This window comes from Scylla paramamosain, chromosome 14, assembly GCF_035594125.1.
Source record: "Scylla paramamosain isolate STU-SP2022 chromosome 14, ASM3559412v1, whole genome shotgun sequence".
Lineage (NCBI taxonomy): Eukaryota > Metazoa > Arthropoda > Malacostraca > Decapoda > Portunidae > Scylla > Scylla paramamosain.
The window spans coordinates 4,088,648-4,106,763 of NC_087164.1; the positions used below are offsets into that span (position 1 = coordinate 4,088,648).

General features: G+C 36.9%; 1 protein-coding gene across 16 annotated transcripts in view; it reads left to right on the plus strand.

Annotated features, from left to right (window-relative positions):
* LOC135106765 (serine/threonine-protein phosphatase 6 regulatory ankyrin repeat subunit B-like) overlaps nt 1–18,116 on the plus strand; it is a 136,384-nt gene that overhangs the window by 63,866 nt on the left and 54,402 nt on the right. Inside the window, exon 6 of one of the 16 annotated variants that reach the window (XM_064016049.1) lies at nt 3,827–4,242. The exons of the other annotated variants lie outside the window; for them this stretch is intronic. Coding sequence (XP_063872119.1) covers nt 3,827–3,885 — 59 coding nt within the window. The 3' untranslated portion in view covers nt 3,886–4,242. Of the gene's footprint in view, nt 1–3,826; nt 4,243–18,116 lie in introns of those variants that run through there. 16 annotated transcript variants of the gene reach the window in all.

An 18,116-nucleotide genomic window follows, 5' to 3' on the forward strand; every position in this document is an offset into this window, starting at 1 on the left:
CACAAGTAGCTAGTTCGCCTTGCCAGTTTTGGTTCATTATTCTGATTATATTTTTTAGTAAAATTTGAGTGCATTATTGCACTTTTATGTTATAATGACTGTGTGTATCCTACTGTATTCCCTCTTCTTCAGTTACACTCAACTGTCCCCCTCTTCTACAGTAAACATCCTTGGTCTGTCCTTTTACTTATAATCTAAACTGGAAACTTCACATCTCATCTCCAACTAAAACAGCTTCTATGAATTTAGGCATTCTGAGTCATCTCCAACGAAAACAGCTTCTATGAAGTTACACGTTCTGAGTAATTTCTGCCAGTTTTTCTCATCATCTATTAATTCTCTGCAGGGGCCTTATCCATCCATGTATAGAGTATACTTAACATGTATGGGGGTTCTATTCATACTGCACTTTTAGTCAAGGTAGAATCATAAGTTTTTCCTCTTATCAACAACTGTCTTTAGCTTTCTCTCATCACTGCAATGTTGCATCTCTTTCTATCTTCTACTGCCATTGTTATGCTAACTGTTGTTCTTATCTTGCTAACTGCATGCTTCCCTTCTTCTTGTGGCCTCACTGCACAAGATTTTCTTCTTTCTCTCACTCCTAATTCTGTCTACTTCTCTAATGCTAGAGTTAACCAGTATGCTCAATCATTTATCCATTTCTCTGGTAAGCTCTGGAACTCCCTGCCTGTTTCTGTATTTCCTCATTCCTGTGACCTGAACTCTTTCAAGAGGGAGGTTTCAAGACACTTATCTTCTGCTATTTGATCATTCTATTTGGCATTGGTCTGGGAACTGGCATTTAAGTCTCTCTCTCTCTCTCTCTCTCTCTCTCTCTCTCTCTCTCTCTCTCTCTCTCTCTCTCTCTCTCTCTCTCTCTCTCTCTCTCTCTCTCTCTCTCTCTCTCTCTCTCTCCTCTCTCTCTCTCTCTCTCTCTCTCTCTCTCTCTGTCCAAACTTTTGTTGCCCTTGGCCAGTGGCCTTCATACATAAAAAAAAAAAAACTGCTCTGAGCTTTACATTATGAGGCATATGCCACAACTTGCAGAGGAGTAGATCACTTTATCCACACTCCATATCAGGCTGGAAAGTACACAAAATAAGTTGCAAAGTGAGGATTATTTTTGGTAAAAATGTGTGCTGACTGGAACAGATGTCCATTTTTTTTTTTATGAGACTTAGCAGCTCAAGGGAAGTTATTCAAGCTTTTACAGATTATAGACCCATGGTTTATAAATCTAAAATCTTTTAACTTTTTGTGCTGACAGTCCTCCATAAATGAGATGTAATTTTCAGCTGCATAGCAGATCTTTTTTTCAAAACAGGTTTCATTCAAACGCTTCTCAAGATACCATACATAAAGGAAACCACACCTCGTAACACACTCATAACACTCATGTATACAGCCAAGTGTGACACTATGGCCCAATTTTTAAACACTTGTATTGGCAAATTGTGACAGCAAACCCCACTTTGCATCTCATCCTACAAAAATTGCAAAACTGTTTTTTAAACACTAAAGAGACACAGTGTGGTGGTAGGGTAAGCAGACAACAACAGCACTCTCCACACAGATTGGCAGCTGTGAAGAGTCTCACATGCCCACCAAAGCAATCAGCTGGTCAGTGTTTGTAGTTCTGGTTGAACAGAGCATTCACTGCATATATATATATATATATATATATATATATATATATATATATATATATATATATATATATATATATATATATATATATATATATATACACACACACACACACACACACACACACACACACACACACACACACACACAGTGGAACCACTCCTACGCTGATGATACCACCCTGCACTTTTCCATGTCTTTTCATAGACATCCAACCCTTCAGGAGGTAAAACATTTCACGCAGGGAAGCCACAGAAAGCTTGACTTCTGATCTTTCTAAAATTTCTGATTGGGGCAGAGCAAACTTGGTATTGTTCTATGCCTCAAAAACTCAATTCCTCCATCTATCAACTCGACACAACCTTCCAGACAACTATCCCCTCTTCTTCAATGATACTCAACTGTCTCCCTCTTCTACACTGAACATCCTTGGTCTGTCCTTTACTTATAATCTGAACTGGAAACTTCACATCTCATCTCTAGCTAAAACAGCTTCTATGAAGTTAGGTGTTCTGAGACGTCTCCGCCAGTTTTTCTCACCCCCCCCCAGCTGCTAACTCTGTACAAGGGCCTTATCCGTCCATGTATGGAGTATGCTTCACATGTCTGGGGGGGTTCCACTCATACTGCTCTTCTAGACAGGGTGGAATCAAAAGCTTTTCGTCTCATCATCTCCTCTCCTCTAACTGACTGTGTTCAGCCTCTCTCTCACTGCCGCAGTGTTGCATCTCTAGCTGTCTTCTACCACTATTTTCATGCTAACTGCTCTTCTGATCTTGCTAACTGCATACCTCCCCTCCTCCCATGGCCTCACTGCACAAGACTTTCTTCTTTCTCTCACCCATATTCTGTCCACCTCTCTAATGCAAGAGTTAACCAGTATTCTCAATCATTCATCCCTTTCTCTGGTAAACTCTGGAGCTCTCTGCCTGCTTCTGTATTTCCACCTTCCTATGACCTGAATTCCTTCAAGAGGGAGGTTTCAAGACACTTATTCATCAATTTTTTGACTACTGCTTTGACCCTTTTATGGGACTGGCATTTCAGTGGGCATTTTTTTTTTTTTTTATTGGATTTTTGTTGCCCTTGGCCAGTGTCCTTCCTACATAAAAAAGTTACTGAATGTCTCCCTTTTCAAACAACTCATTTTTTTTACAAGAATTTTAACACATAACTGCTTCAGTTGCTGTACTATAATTCTGTTTTTGAACAAAATTACTTGATTTCAAATACTACAAGACATAGCAAAAGCTACATTTCTATAAAAATTTCCTTCTTTTTTATAAATTTGGAGAAGAGACACAGGGAGTATGACAGTAATTCAATCCTTGAAATAAGTTAAATGTGATTCTGTTGAAGAACCTTGATGTAAACAAACAAGGTTCGGCACTCAGTAGTTACCCCAAGCCTCCTGTGGCTCTCCCTATGACCTACAATGCCATCACTACTGCACAACTGCATTTTTACAGTAGATTTTCCTAGCAGCAAGATGTTTAAGCATTATAATCACCTTAATTTTGATGGTAAGTGAGTTGTTCCTCTGTGTCACTCTGTAAGGTTTCCTTCATTAGATTGGTGACAAAGATCTGCATGGTCTAAACATGTCAGTACATCCTTTCAGGATAAAAAAAAAAATTCTAAGATGGAGATGTGAAGTAGCCATCTTAGCAGTGGGAATGTTGGTCATTACCTGCTGACATGGTGGACAGGTGTCTGAGAACAGATTAATCTATTTTATATTGATTCCTTTGATGAAAATAGTTTCAGTTTTTGAACATTTTGGATTTTAAATGGCATTCAGGAACAAGTTAAGTTCGAAAACTGAGGTTCCACTGTATATATATATATATATATATATATATATATATATATATATATATATATATATATATATATATATATATATATATATATATACCGTATTTCCCGCCACATAAGTGGGGGAAATACATATATAAGTATAAGACATACCTATAATTTGGCAAGGGATATTTAGGAAAAAAATAAGACAACACTTTTCCCTGAACTTCATAGGCCACCCTCAATCAGGCTTTGGTCCAAGTTGCAGCTCAAACTAACACAAAAGAGCAGAAAATATCACCAGTTTATAAGTGATTTTAACTGTTGCTGAACAATTATGACCTTGTGTTGCTTTCTGCCTTTCTCTGTGTTCAAGATGTTCCACTATTGGATGAAGAGTTACAGTGCTCCTGCCCTGAGCAGCTGTCGACTTGAAATGGTAAACAAAACACTCCCTGCACATATTAAGGTTGCACGCACAGCTGTGTTGCGCGGTAGTGCACGAAGCATAACCAGGTAATGCCACTTTCTTCATACAAATTATGGCTATGATATCAGCATAAAGCTATTCATTACCTTAACAAATTTACCACAAATTTTATTCACATAAGATAAGGCCCATCGAGTGATGTACTTCAGAGTTACAGCAATCGGCTTTTATGTTTTAGCACTTTTGGAGATCATAATTATTATCTAGTTATTTTTAGCACTATTTTAATTTGTAATCATCATCTAATAATATATATAAACATATATATTTCATTCTGGGGTCAAACAGTGGTGTTTAGGTGTTACTCTAGTACTGGCAACCGTAACCCATAGGCCCACCCAAACCTAACTATTGAGTTATTAGACTGATTTTTTTTTCTTTTTTTTTGGGGTGGGGAATGTGTCTCATATGGCAAGAAATACAGTGTGTATATATATATATATATATATATATATATATATATATATATATATATATATATATATATATATATATATATATATATATATATATATACACACACACACACACACACACACACACACACACACACACACACACACACACACACACACACACACACACACACACACACAGTCATACCTCGTGGTTCAAACGTCTTTCAGTTTGAACAACTCCCAATTCGAACAGGGATGGTGAAAAAAATTGTCTTCCAATTCAAATACAAACACCTGTTCAAGCAATGCCACTCAGTCAATCGCTATTCCTTCACCTCCTCCCTCATATCCTCTCTCTCTCTCTCTCTCTCTCTCTCTCTCTCTCTCTCTCTCTCTCTCTCTCTCTCTCTCTCTCTCCTCTCTCTCTCTCTCTCTCTCTCTCTCTCTCTCTCTCTCTCTCTCTCTCTCTCTCTCTCTCTCTCTCAATATTGTAAATTTTCATCTTTAGCGACCCAGCCTCCCTCATATGTGTTCATTATATGAAGGGTTACTGTAATTTACAACAATTGACAAAATAATCTAGGCTCTTTGGGCAAAAAAGACCGAGTCAGTGGTGACATCTGGAAACTCTGAAAACTCCCCATTAGGTTAGGAAAAAATCCACAAATACTGAACTGCGAATACGCAGGGGAAACACTGTATTCGTAAAAGGTAAATATAGAGGGGAGGAATGCCACCTTCTCTCAACCCCCACAAAAAAACATTTAAATGTGTATGTGAGAGAATGGAATTAAAACAATCAGTAATAATGGTGGGAAAAGGATTCTAGAATATTACTATAATGGGTTCATATTGAAAGTGGTGGAATGTACCAGCTAATAATTAACTCACCGGCCACCACATACTTACAATCTCCCATACCTGTATCACATAAATATTGTTTTTATTTGCTGATCCAGTTCAAAAGTACAAAATTTCACTCCCAACATGATATTCTATATGCAATTAAATAACTATCCATCTAGATCATGCTGTTTTTTTGGCCCAAACTTGATAGAGCCCAATTATAGCATATAACATATTTCTGACCAAGAATTACTAAAACTTAATGTTTTTATGCATTAAGAAATTACTTAGAAATTACTTAAATGTAATTATCATGTGAAAATTCATAAACCTTGGAGAGGTCATAGAAGTTGCCAGTTTTTTCAGTCTGGTGAGAGATCCACAATGTAAATGGACCCTTAACTCACAAAAAGGTGCCCAAACCTACGCATTTATAAACACCTTAATCCCTTCCTTATGATGATGAACACTATTTTCCATTTGCTCAGAAAAATTTTGATGTTATCATATTTTTAACATAACTCTCATTTGCATATGATTCTTGAATGTCAGTGGTGTTTCTTGTTGGGGTGGGATAGGACACACTAACATTCGTTTAAGAAACCTGTGGTATCTAACAAGTTGACACTAACACTATTGCAGAAAGTGGTTTAAAATATGAGACATAATAAGAAATGACTACATGTGCATTAGCAAATGTAGACATGTTTAAAAAAAATGGGCCTATATCTCCCACATTCTATTAAACACAAAGTCATACTGCCACGTGTAAACCTGGTCGCTTCTTGCAGCTTCCCTTATTTCTTATTTGTACTCTGGGAGAGTTGCTAGATTCTCTCTCTCTCTCTCTCTCTCTCTCTCTCTCTCTCTCTCTCTCTCTCTCTCTCTCTCTCTCTCTCTCTCTCTCTCTCTCTCTCTCTCTCTCTCTCTCTCTCTCTCTCTCTCTCTCTCTCTCTCTCTCTCTCTCTCTCTCTCTCTCTCTCTCTCTCTCTCTCTCTCTCTCTTCCCTACATGTGAAGGAAGCCAGGCAAGGGAGGGGGAAAAGCAGATAAAAAAAGTCTGCCAAGCTAGTGTTTCCAAACTAAGTTAGAAAAAAAACTTCAAATCGGAAGCCAAATTAATTCTGGAGATATCTTGTTTCTTCTCTGTTGAAATAGAAATAGTTTAAGTCATAGGAAGAGAGAGAAAGAGAGAGGAGTTGCATTGTTTATCAGTGAAAGAGATGTGAGAAGACACTGACTGAATGTCTTGCATTTAGAAAGTCTTCTGTAGCAAAGCATGGGGGTGGGAGGAGGGATACAATTTGTTCATAAGTATTGTAACAATGTAAATAATGGTAGAAGATAGGAGGAAATGCAATAATGGAGCTCATTGACAGATTTAACCCTTTTTACTTCTATTTGGCATATGTTTCCTTAATTACTAACCACTCTGAGTTGTATTTTCTTGTTCTACATCCACCTCTAATCATTGCACTTGTTAGAAACTGCTGAATCTGTTCCATTTTATCCCCTTCTTTCTTCAAGATGCTTATAAAGATCCATACATTGATTTTTAGTGCTGCGGATTGTTGCACTTCACAGTAAAAGAGTTAAGACAGTTAAGGGAAAGGAGTTGATAAGGCAAAATAATTTTTTATTCTACTCAATAGTATGAGTGAAGCATGTGTCCACTACATAGATGGGAACCCTACTCCTTCAGACTAGGACAGATGAAGCTCTTGTATTGAATGAGGATCTCTGAGGAATAGAAAATTTGGAGAGAATAACACAAAAACCTAAATTCATAAAAGCTGTTTTTGTAAGATAAAAAAAAAAATTATAAAATAAAATAAATAAATAAATAAATAATTAGGTATTTAGCTATGCACAACTGAGAACTTCTCTGAAAATGGAAAAGCATCCAGGATACCAATGCTGGATATATTGAAAGTATATGATATGGGTGATGCATTAATACATGAGGGAAAACTTTTTATAGGAATGCAAAATCTTAAACTGAAAAATGAAGGGGCAAAAGGACGCCAAAGTAGTGAGAATGCAATTCAAAGAGTAGGTGGGAGTATGATAGGAACAGAAGGAAATTGGGTAAAGTGTTGTCAAAAGTGAAAGGACAACAGGAAAAAAGGTTAAGCACTAGGTAAGCAAATTATGCACAAAATTGAGAAGCTGTGATAACATTTTGGAAGGAAACAGGAGTTTATGATGTGTTTGATGTGTTTGAAAGTCTACTGTGTACTGTAGCAGGAGTTGTTGGGTATGGAGTTCTTAAAAAGGATAGGAGAAAAGAAAGTGTTTAATAGAAGGCTAAGATGAGGGAATCTTAAATGAGAAGAGAAAAGCATACAAGAAAAATGCTGCAAAAGAATGTGCAAAAGAACATTAGATGTAAAATAATTGAAGAGTATATCAATGAGGGACATATGAGGCATCCTGCATAAAAAAGGCCTTTCACGCTATCCTGTCCAAAACCAAGATAACTGTGTATAACACTATTGGGGTCTTAACTTTCACCCAGGAGTGGATGAGTGTCCCGTCAGTAATGTCAAAAATCTCTAAAAAGAATAATTTTTATGTCCAGTCAACCATCAATGCAGGCACAACACACTTCTGAGCAATATTCCCTGTTAGAAGGGCTGTCCATCGACGATGAGTTGCTGTTATAATTCAGAAAATTCAGAATTAGTTCCTTTTGTTTTGGTGTCTTTTTTGAGACAGAAAGGACATTCCTAGCTTTATTGGTGCGTATTAATAACTGGATGAGCAGCCCTTAATCCATTCCCCAGTTTCTTCACCATTTTTCCACTTTATGCTATTGTTAATATTGTTATTTTGTGTTTTTATGTTCCATATTCATGAATTATCATTTTGTATTCAGAATATTCATTATTCGGAAAAAAATGCACTCAAACTTCAGTGAACTTCCAAAACCACAACACAATTTGCAAAAGATACGCAAAAAATAGGTACTGAATATTATGATCTCAAACATTTTTGAGGCCATCATGATTTTGATTGGCTATTGGTCATTTTGAGACCAAGATCATTGTCGTAGCATATATAATAAAGTTCTGGTTGTTGGAAGTTTGCCAAATTTTGAACACATTTTTCTCACTTCCTTTATTTTGGTGCAAGCAGCACCTCTAATGTGAGATGCCTCATATTTTTTTTTTACATTTTTTTCCCCCATCATAAACTTTAATTGTGTTGTGAAAGAAAATAAGTAGAGTAGTGAATGAGAGAAACATGAACATGCAGCAAAAGTATTCTCATAACTTATTTTGGGCAACCAGTTTCACACAGCATAGGCAGAATACCAAGTTGGCAAAAAAATATCTGTTACACTGTTTAGAATACATCAGCTTCTATTGAAAGATAGAGATGGGTGGGGACAGATGAGAATGTGAGAATGAGGAGAGAGGATGGAACTCTTCCCTAAGTAATCAAGTAGTAAGAACGAAGTGAGAGGAAAAGTCATCTTGAACATGAAATGAATTAAAAGATGGTAGAGGAAACAAAAGGGTCAAGCATGGGTATAGAAGCAGTTGGAGAATAAGTGTGCAGAAGAACTGATGGACAACAGTTAAAGAAAAAAAAAATAGTCAAATTAAAGTGTGGTAAAGTTGCAGGCATTGATGGAATAATTGTGGAAATGTTGAAATACTGAGATACAGTAGAGTGGATGTTCTGTCAAACTTGTCATGGAGACATAAGTACAAGATGAATGGAAGAAGGCAGTTGTAGAGACTTTGCAGAAAAGTAAAAGCAAAGAAAATAGTTATACTGGAGTTATAGGGGGGTAAAGTTTGCTGAAGCTGCTGGGAAGCATATGTGGAGAAACTCCTCACTAAGATGTTATGACTGATAAAATATGATTCATCAGATTTTGAGGTCACCATGATTGTGAAGGAACACAATAGCAAAACCTGTCCCAGCAGAGTTGAGTGTAAGGAAAGGATAGAGTAATCATTTGGGAAGTGCCACATACTGATGACAGATGGAGAAATAATCAAGTGTGGGCTGTAAAAATTGAGTGAATCGTAGGATCATTTGCAGTGGTAAAGAGATAAAGAGAGCTTTGAGGAATAGTATTTTGTTGTCAACATTCATATATGAATAAGATAATTGGACAACACTAAAAAAATGCATTGTGAAGATGAGACATTTGAAGTTATAACATTAGAGGGCAAAAGCAAGAAAACATGCAGGGAAGATGCAGCATGGGCATCTGTGCAAGTGAAATGAGGTACTGGTCGACCATCACGAATTCGTCACTAATTTTGGCTAGTGATTTAAAAATTCCTGGGTTGCTGCACCAACCTGCTGCCACTACTGTTTGTTGGTGCTACTTGCTGCATAAACAGCTGCCATCACTTCCAAACACAGAAAAACACAGAGAAGTCATTCCAATTTGTTTTTCTCCATTTATTATTAAACCTGGTTGGTTTTAGCTCCAACCAAACCTCCAGTGAATAAAGGTAATGATTCTTATGTAAAGCACAAATACTGTACATTATCCATAAGGATAATGTGTGTCTTTGCTAGACACGTGAATAATGTATAGCATTGGCTCTTTGACAGTTTATAACAAAGAAACAAAGAAAATTGCTCATTATCTTTGCCAACAATGATTGAAAGAAACATGTGTACAAGGAAAACAGTCAAGAATGGCAAAGGTTTAGAACTAGATAAACTTCTGATGAAGTGGTTTAATGTTTGAAGGTGTTGAGCTGTCTGGAGATCTGGTGAAGGAGCATGCTAGAATATTTCATGAAGAACTAGGACCAGAGTATGAGTGCGAATTTAGTGAAGATTGACTGCAACATTTCAAGGATCAATATGACATAAAGTTTTGTGCAGCATGTATGGAAAAAGTGGTTTTAGTATGAACCACTTGATTATTAATCAACTTGTACTCTTTTATGGTTTATGTTACAGGTAGGATGAGGTGGTTAACTGTTAAGTATATTCTTACTTAATCTTTCGATAATCCAGCAAAATAATTAATCCAGCACCCTACAGGTCCCAGTGATGCCAAATTAGTGATGACCTGTATATACTGTAGAGTGGTGGAATGCGTGAAAATAAATACACTAAGAGAGCTTGTAAAGAAAATGTACTTGGGTGAATTCAAGGGTGCTAATAGGAAGGAGAAACTCTGTACTTGGAAAGTGAATCAAGATAGTATTTGAAAATGAGGGGTTGAACATACATGATGAAGTATTTGGATGGTGATAGGAGGCTCTTCTGCTTTGGTCATGCCCTAAGAGGATGCTCCCAGCAGACATGATATATCAGAGAAAGATATATTGATTATTTTGGAAAACAAGGAGAATGTAATGTCTGTAGCTGTTTAATTATGCATATATGAATAATGTAGTAATTGAAATAAAAGTAAATTTTGGCACATTCAACACTGCTAGGACAGGTTTTATTGTTGTGTTCTGCCACTATCATGGTGACCTTAAAAACTGCAGAATCATGTTTTATCAGTCATAAAATATTTCTGTATGAGAAAGACTGAAAACACACTAAAAACCAAACCAAACTGAAAACACACTAAAAACCAAACCAGAGTTTAGGGAAAATTTCACAAGGTCATTTAATGTTGGGGATTATGATTTTCAACCCAGAAAAGCTGCTAAGAATATAACATCTGAAGCCATATATGATAACTATTGTATTGGTTTGTGCTGTGACCAAGATACTCGGGATGGGATTTTCACTGTAAGTTTATGAATAACGTCCTTGCCCCTGATGTTGTAATTTACAGTTGGGATGCTTATCTTCTATACCTTGAATGCAGACTTTTTGATGTTTACAGTTACAATGCCTTTCATTTATTATTGCAGTTTTAAGTGGGAAAAAAGTACTTTGTTTGCACACATGCATGTACCAGAGCACCAACTAGAAATACCCAGCATGATTTTTGCTATAACGGTGTGATCATATCAGCCAGTAACAAGCAACTTTGATGAGATCTAAGAGCATGCATAGGTGGCTTTGAATTTTTGAAGCAAGTGATATAGTTGATTTTGTTATATCTCCTTGGAAAGAAGATAAAGAACATTCTTACTGTTGTCTTTCCTCTATCTGAAGAGGCTTATCTTTCAAATTGTACTCCCTCGCAGTGACCAATTAATGAAAGTGTTAAGACATTTTATAGGAAGGCAGATGAATGTGTGAGGCTATAGGCAAAACTAAGAGAGAGTTTTACTATATGAATGATACTTAGACGAGTGGTGTAACTGGTTATTGGATGGTTGTAAAAGAAAAATGAAAGTTGAATTGGGTAATCCAGGAAACCTTAGGGAAAGGCTGATATGGAATGACTGAGACTGTTTTTTGCAGTGAAAGAGAACTTAAAAGGGAGGCTGGATGAATCTGATGTATGGGGGGGAAAGAAAGCTAAAGGTAAATGTTTCAAAAACTTAAGGTTTTTGAGAAGAAATAGAGGTGAGTGAGGTAATTTTATGAGAGAATGGGGAAAAGGATTCAAAATATTTGGAAACATGTGGACAAAGAGACAGGAGAAGTAAGAGCTGCAAAATAAAGGTGTGTGACAGGGTCACAGAGAGTGTGTCCATGGAGGTAAAGAAAAGAGAGGTTAAAGAAATTGCATCCTCCTGCCAACAGTGAAGTAAAGAACACAAGAACACAAGAAAATAAGGGAAGTAACAAGAAGCCACCAGGCCTACATATGACAGTCACATGGAATAGGACACAACTGTTAAGAGTGTGTAATGTGAAAATGTGTTATCTAAGAGCTGAATGTAGATTAACAAGATTTGAGGATGGAAACAATGATAATTTGAATAATGTATGGAAATTCATGCAAATTGAGGAATGGCAGAATGGGTGAAAAATCTGGCTATAAAGTGTGGATGGAAAATGCAAAAAAAAAAGTGAATGTGTGTGAAATGAAAAAAAAGAAAAAGAAAAAAAAGATGTTGAAAAGATAGTTTAGGAGTACATGGAAGAGTACATGAAAGGAGTACTTTCCTTTCCTTCTTGCTGGAAGTTTGCCTACATTCAACCTGTTCCTAAAAAGGGTGACAGTTTTAATCCCTCAAACTAATGTCTTATTGCTTTAATTTCCTGCCTATCTAAAGTTTTTGAATCTGTCCTCAACAGGAAGATTCTTAAACATCTATCACTTCACAACCTTCTATCTGATCGCCAGTATGGGTTCCGTCAAGGCCGCTCTTCTGGTGATCTTCTGGCTTTCCTTACTGAGTCTTGGTCATCCTCTTTTAGAGATTTTGGTGAAACTTTTGCTGTTGCCTTGGACATATCAAAAGCTTTTGATAGAGTCTGGCACAAAGCTTTGATTTCCAAACTACCCTCCTACGGTTTCTATCCTTCTCTCTGTAACTTCATCTCAAGTTTCCTTTCTGTCCGTTCTATTGCTGCTGTGGTAGACGGTCACTGTTCTTCTCCTAAATCTATTAACAGTGGTGTTCCTCAGGGTTCTGTCCAGTCACCCACTCTCTTCTTATTATTCATTAATGATCTTCTAAACCAAACTTCTTGTCCTATCCACTCCTACGCTGATGATACCATCCTGCACTTTTCTACGTCTTTTCATAGACGTCCAACACTTCAGGAGGTAAACATATCATGCAGGGAAGCCACAAAACGCCTGACTTCTGATCTTTCTAAAATTTCTGATTGGGGCAGAGCAAACTTGGTATTGTTCAATGCCTCAAAAACTCAATTCCTCCATCTATCAACTCGACACAACCTTCCAGACAACTATCCCCTCTTCTTCAATGACACTCAACTGTCCCCCTCTTCTACAGTGAACATCCTCGGTCTGTCCTTTACTTATAATCTGAACTGGAAACTTCACATCTCATCTCTAGCTAAAACAGCTTCTATGAAGTTAGGTGTTCTGAGACGTCTTCGCCAGTTTTTCTTACCCCCCCAGCTGCTAACTCTGTACAAGGGCCTTATCCGTCCATGTATGGAGTATGCTTCACATGTCTGGGGGGGGGGTTCCACTCATACTGCTCTTCTAGACAGGGTGGAATCAAAAGCTTTTCGTCTCATCAACTCCTCTCCTCTAACTGACTGTCTTCAGCCTCTCTCTCACCGCCGCAATGTTGCATATCTAGCTGTCTTCTACCGCTATTTTCATGCTAACTGCTCTTCTGATCTTGCTAACTGCATGCCTCCCCTCCTTCCGCGGCCTCGCTGCACAAGACTTTCTTCTTTCTCTCACCCCTATTCTGTCCACCTCTCTAATGCAAGAGTTAACCAGTATTCTCAATCATTCATCCCTTTCTCTGGTAAACTCTGGAACTCCCTGCCTGCTTCTGTATTTCCACCTTCCTATGACTTGAATTCCTTCAAGAAGGAGGTTTCAAGACACTTATCCATCAATTTTTGACCACTGCTTTGACCCTTTTATGGGACTGGCATTTCAGTGGGCATTTTTTTTTATTAGATTTTTGTTGCCCTTGGCCAGTTTCCTTCCTACATAAAAAAAAAAAAATGTGCAAAGGAGGTGATATTAAGGGGAAGGGCATGAACATAGGTGCAAGCAAATTCCTTTCAAGTTTCATCAGGGCTGTTTTTATATATATATATATATATATATATATATATATATATATATATATATATATATATATATATATATATATATATATATATATATATATATATTTATTTATTTATTTATTTATTTATTTATTTATTTATTTATTATATACACACACACACACACACACACACTTACACTACATAGTATTACACTACATAGTATTGGAGAAAAGCTAGCTACAGTCTCAAGGAAAGGCCTAATCAACAGGTACTACTGTTTGTGGGAGACAAAATAAAATGCTTGTTAATGCAGAAATGCATTGTGCATTATAATGCGTAGGTGAAGGGAAAGTGTGAAGGTACAGCTTGTCCGATGTTGTCAAGAGAGGCAGCAGTTAATCAGGCCCCAACCCTCTCCAGTCCACTATTGGTATATTTCCCTTGTGGGACAAAAGGGAAGGATGCATTGTTTGGATAAGGAAAGGTGGAGGCTCTTCTGCTGCAATATCCACTTTGGAGAAAGAGGTATCCAAGACAGATGGGTCATCACTTCATCGATAAATCGATACCATTTCATGATTATATATATATATATATATATATATATATATATATATATATATATATATATATATATATATATATATATATATATATATATATATATATATATATATATCACTACACTTCATACCATGAGTATGTCTCATCAGTACAAACTGAAATCTAAATGTCTGGCAAATTCTTTGGTAGTGTCTTATTTCCCTGTCAGTGTTGATGCTGCAGATAGAAATGATTCTCATTTTCATTCATGTAAACATGTTGCATTATCTGATAATTTCACTTTACTACATTGCTATGGTAGGCTAGACGGTGCTTTTTGTGATATGCTGCAGCTCACTAATTCTACACTGGTTTACCCTTGAGTCCCAACTCAATTGGCTATATGGCTCTAGATCCTTAAGTATGTTGCAACCTGTCAAACCTTTAGTTGCCTTATCTAAATTTATATTGTTTCAACATAGTAGAAAATTGTTCTTACACCTGCGGAGAGCTCATATCCTAGCACTGTGGGAGGAGAATGTCCAAGCATGAAAAATGGACTGCTACATATGGCCATTTAGAGGATGGTGGCATACATCATCACAGAAGCATGGGAACTATCAAATACCATACAATTTTTTAATCCCTACTAATGCTGCCTAAGGAAGACAGAAGTAGGATTTACTAATGAGTTATAAAGTTTGTGAGTGCCTACAAACTTTGTAGCACATATAATTTTTTACATATCTTCTCAAGTTCCTCTGAAAACCAGAGGGGTTCTTCGAGTCACTGCAATCAGAAAATAAGGACACTTTCACCAGAGTACAACATATACCCTATACATATTGCTACCCTCTGACACTTGGAAAATGCCAAATGATGTGATGATGATGATGATGATGATAAAAGAACAGAGAACAAGGAAAGAATAAAGAATGCATAAAAAGCAAGAAAGAAGATAAAAGATTAAGATGTTTAAACTTTGCATAACTTTCATTACTGAGCACTTTGTCATTTGAATCTACAATATATTGCCAAAACACTGCTCTTGACATTAAGCGTTTGACTATATCCCTTTGGCATATTTATTTATCATTGAAATGGGAAACATGTACAGTAGATGTTAATGCATTTAATTTCCACTATAGGAACATGGCATCCATACCTGCTGATGCATGTAGCCTCTTTGTCTCATTTCATGACCATGGATGCATTCACTTGATGCCTTGTCACTATGATGGGGTCTTGCCTGAGAAGAAATGTCTCAAGCATGGAGATTGAATGAGGAAAACATCAACAAACATACTTGCTGCTGGCTATAGCATGGAGTTATAAATGGATCAGCTACTTGACTCTTTAACTGTTTAATGAATCCCCAAATATATATTTCATGTTAACCATCTTCACCATCTGGTAAGAATTTCATATGTCAGCAGCTGAAGTGAATTCCAGCCCTGATGCCCTCCAATGATGAAAAGTATAAAAAGAGCTCATGAACTGGTATCACAGAATTATTAAAACATGTTCCTTATGCTACTGAAAGGTGTTACTCTCTGCATTCTTCAACAGCTCATGTGAAGCACAATAATTGTGAAGCACAATTGATTGACCAAAGAAACAAAAGCTTTTATTGAAGAAGTACAAACACTGGACTAAGAATAAGAAATAAGGCAACAGTTTTCTATGTTGACGGATGCAGATACAAGCTCAAGTACAAAGTCAAGGTGGTCAAACATCCAACATGTGTAATGGTACGAAGGGGAAATATCAATATAGAAGGGCAAGAAAGTAGGTTTTTTTTTTTTTTTTTTTTTCTCTCCTTTATGCTGCAGAACTGCAATGAAAGCTTGTAATTATAGAAATTTTCTACAAGTGTCCTCCCTTTCTGCAAGGCTCTCTCACCTAGTGCATAATGGGAGCCCCATAGCACTCAGCGAATACAGAAACAACACTCAAGCAAGGTGGAGATTGTCAACATCAAAAGGCAGGTGACAGCCCTCTGTGTGAGAACATGAAAGAGAAGGCTACTCTGACAGTGGATTGGGCCCATATAACCATTTGAATGGATCAGTGTCAGAGATACTCCAGGTAGTACTAAAGAACAAGGGGAGGGTTAAAAAATTTCCCAAATTATTCACACTTGTAATGCCATGTTTGTCTCTCTCTGGTAATGACTTCTTGCTGAGACTGAGTTTCTACAGGATTGTCTTTTTGTCATTTCTACAGTGATTGTCTTTCCTTCCACTGCATGGCTTTAGTATCCTTGAGGCTACATGATAATTTTATTCCTTTATAAGCCATGATTTTTTTTCTATGCTTTCATGCTTGCAAAGTATTGAAATATGATACATACTCCCCTCTCTTATAATCTACTTCACACAGAAATGTTCAGTTTTTTTTTCTGTGTGTACTTGATGCATCTCATAGGCTCCAGTCAGCCTTGTCATAGGCTTCCTTCAAGTCTATAAATGCAGAATAGTATTTTCTCTTCATGGTTACAATATCACAATATCTCAATTCTTCCACCAATAACCAGATCTCTCTCATGGCTCTTTCCCATCTCAAATTCAATATAATCTGCATAATTCTGCTCTATGCCTTGTCAAGTATACTCAAACAATTCAGTCATTATCATAAGATTCATTATCTTTATGTATGCTACTTTTTCCACACATCATCTTGAGGTCTTTTTGGTCTTCCCACTGATCTCCTTCCAACTCAAACACTATAGAGTAAATAGCCCTCCTTCCTCTCCAGGCATGTCTATACCACTTCACTCTAATAAACTTCAGCACAAAGCACATCCTCCTCTTCACACCTCATCTTAGATATCTTGTCTCACCACTTCACATGTCCCATGAATCTTTGTTTTATGTAATATTGTCTGCTCTTTAGTTGCAGGGCTTGTCTCAGCACTATACATAGTTGGTCTCACACATGTATTGTAGCTATTTATTCTGTTCCTCAAGAACATCATTCTGTTGATCAGGAAACTTGGCATCTCTCCGTTTTCTCCATGCAGCTGTTATTCTTGCTCTCACTGCTGCTGCTGCTCCAGTCTCACAAGACAACAATCTCACAGATAGAACTGGTTCAATCTTCTTCCCTCTGTTCCTGACCTCCTCTCTTCTATTTGATTTAAATTTCTCAATCCTGAGTATTTCTTGTAGCACCAATTCTTCCATCCCATGCACAAGATGCAATAAACATTCACACCTGTCACAGTAACTACATGGATAGCTATCTGTCTCTGCCCTCTCAGGGCCTTCCCTGTTGTCATGTTAATAAACATGCCTCTCCTTTCCATCCCAGTCTTCCATCTGGTAAACATGTCAATTGCATTTTCTTTTCTTTTTGCCATTACCATCAGATAAGATGCTGCAGTAACTCACACCTGCTCTATCCATGATGAACAAGTCTCTTCCATATTTTAACATATTCTCTGTTATATTGTCTATGCCTATATTTAACCATTCTTCACACCTTCAGTTACTTTTGTAACCTCTCAATAAATTTTATTGTTTTGATACATTTTCATAACTTTGTCATACCACTGGGTGTCAAATGTTCCTTTATTCAGTTAAAGCTGGACCAAACATCAGTTTCTCCATAATTCATTATTCTTTCAGCACATTATTCCTCTTGCAGCATGCATTCACTTCAGTTCTGAACTTTATTTCCCCAAGTATTGTTCTAATATTTTTTCTTATGTATGTCATCCAGATGTTATGTCCATGTTTTTCTTATTTGATCTCCACTTAATATTTTATATTTGTCCAGAACACATTTCACATTATCCCCTTTTTGTTTCTATACTTCTTTTGTTTATCACTTTCATACTAA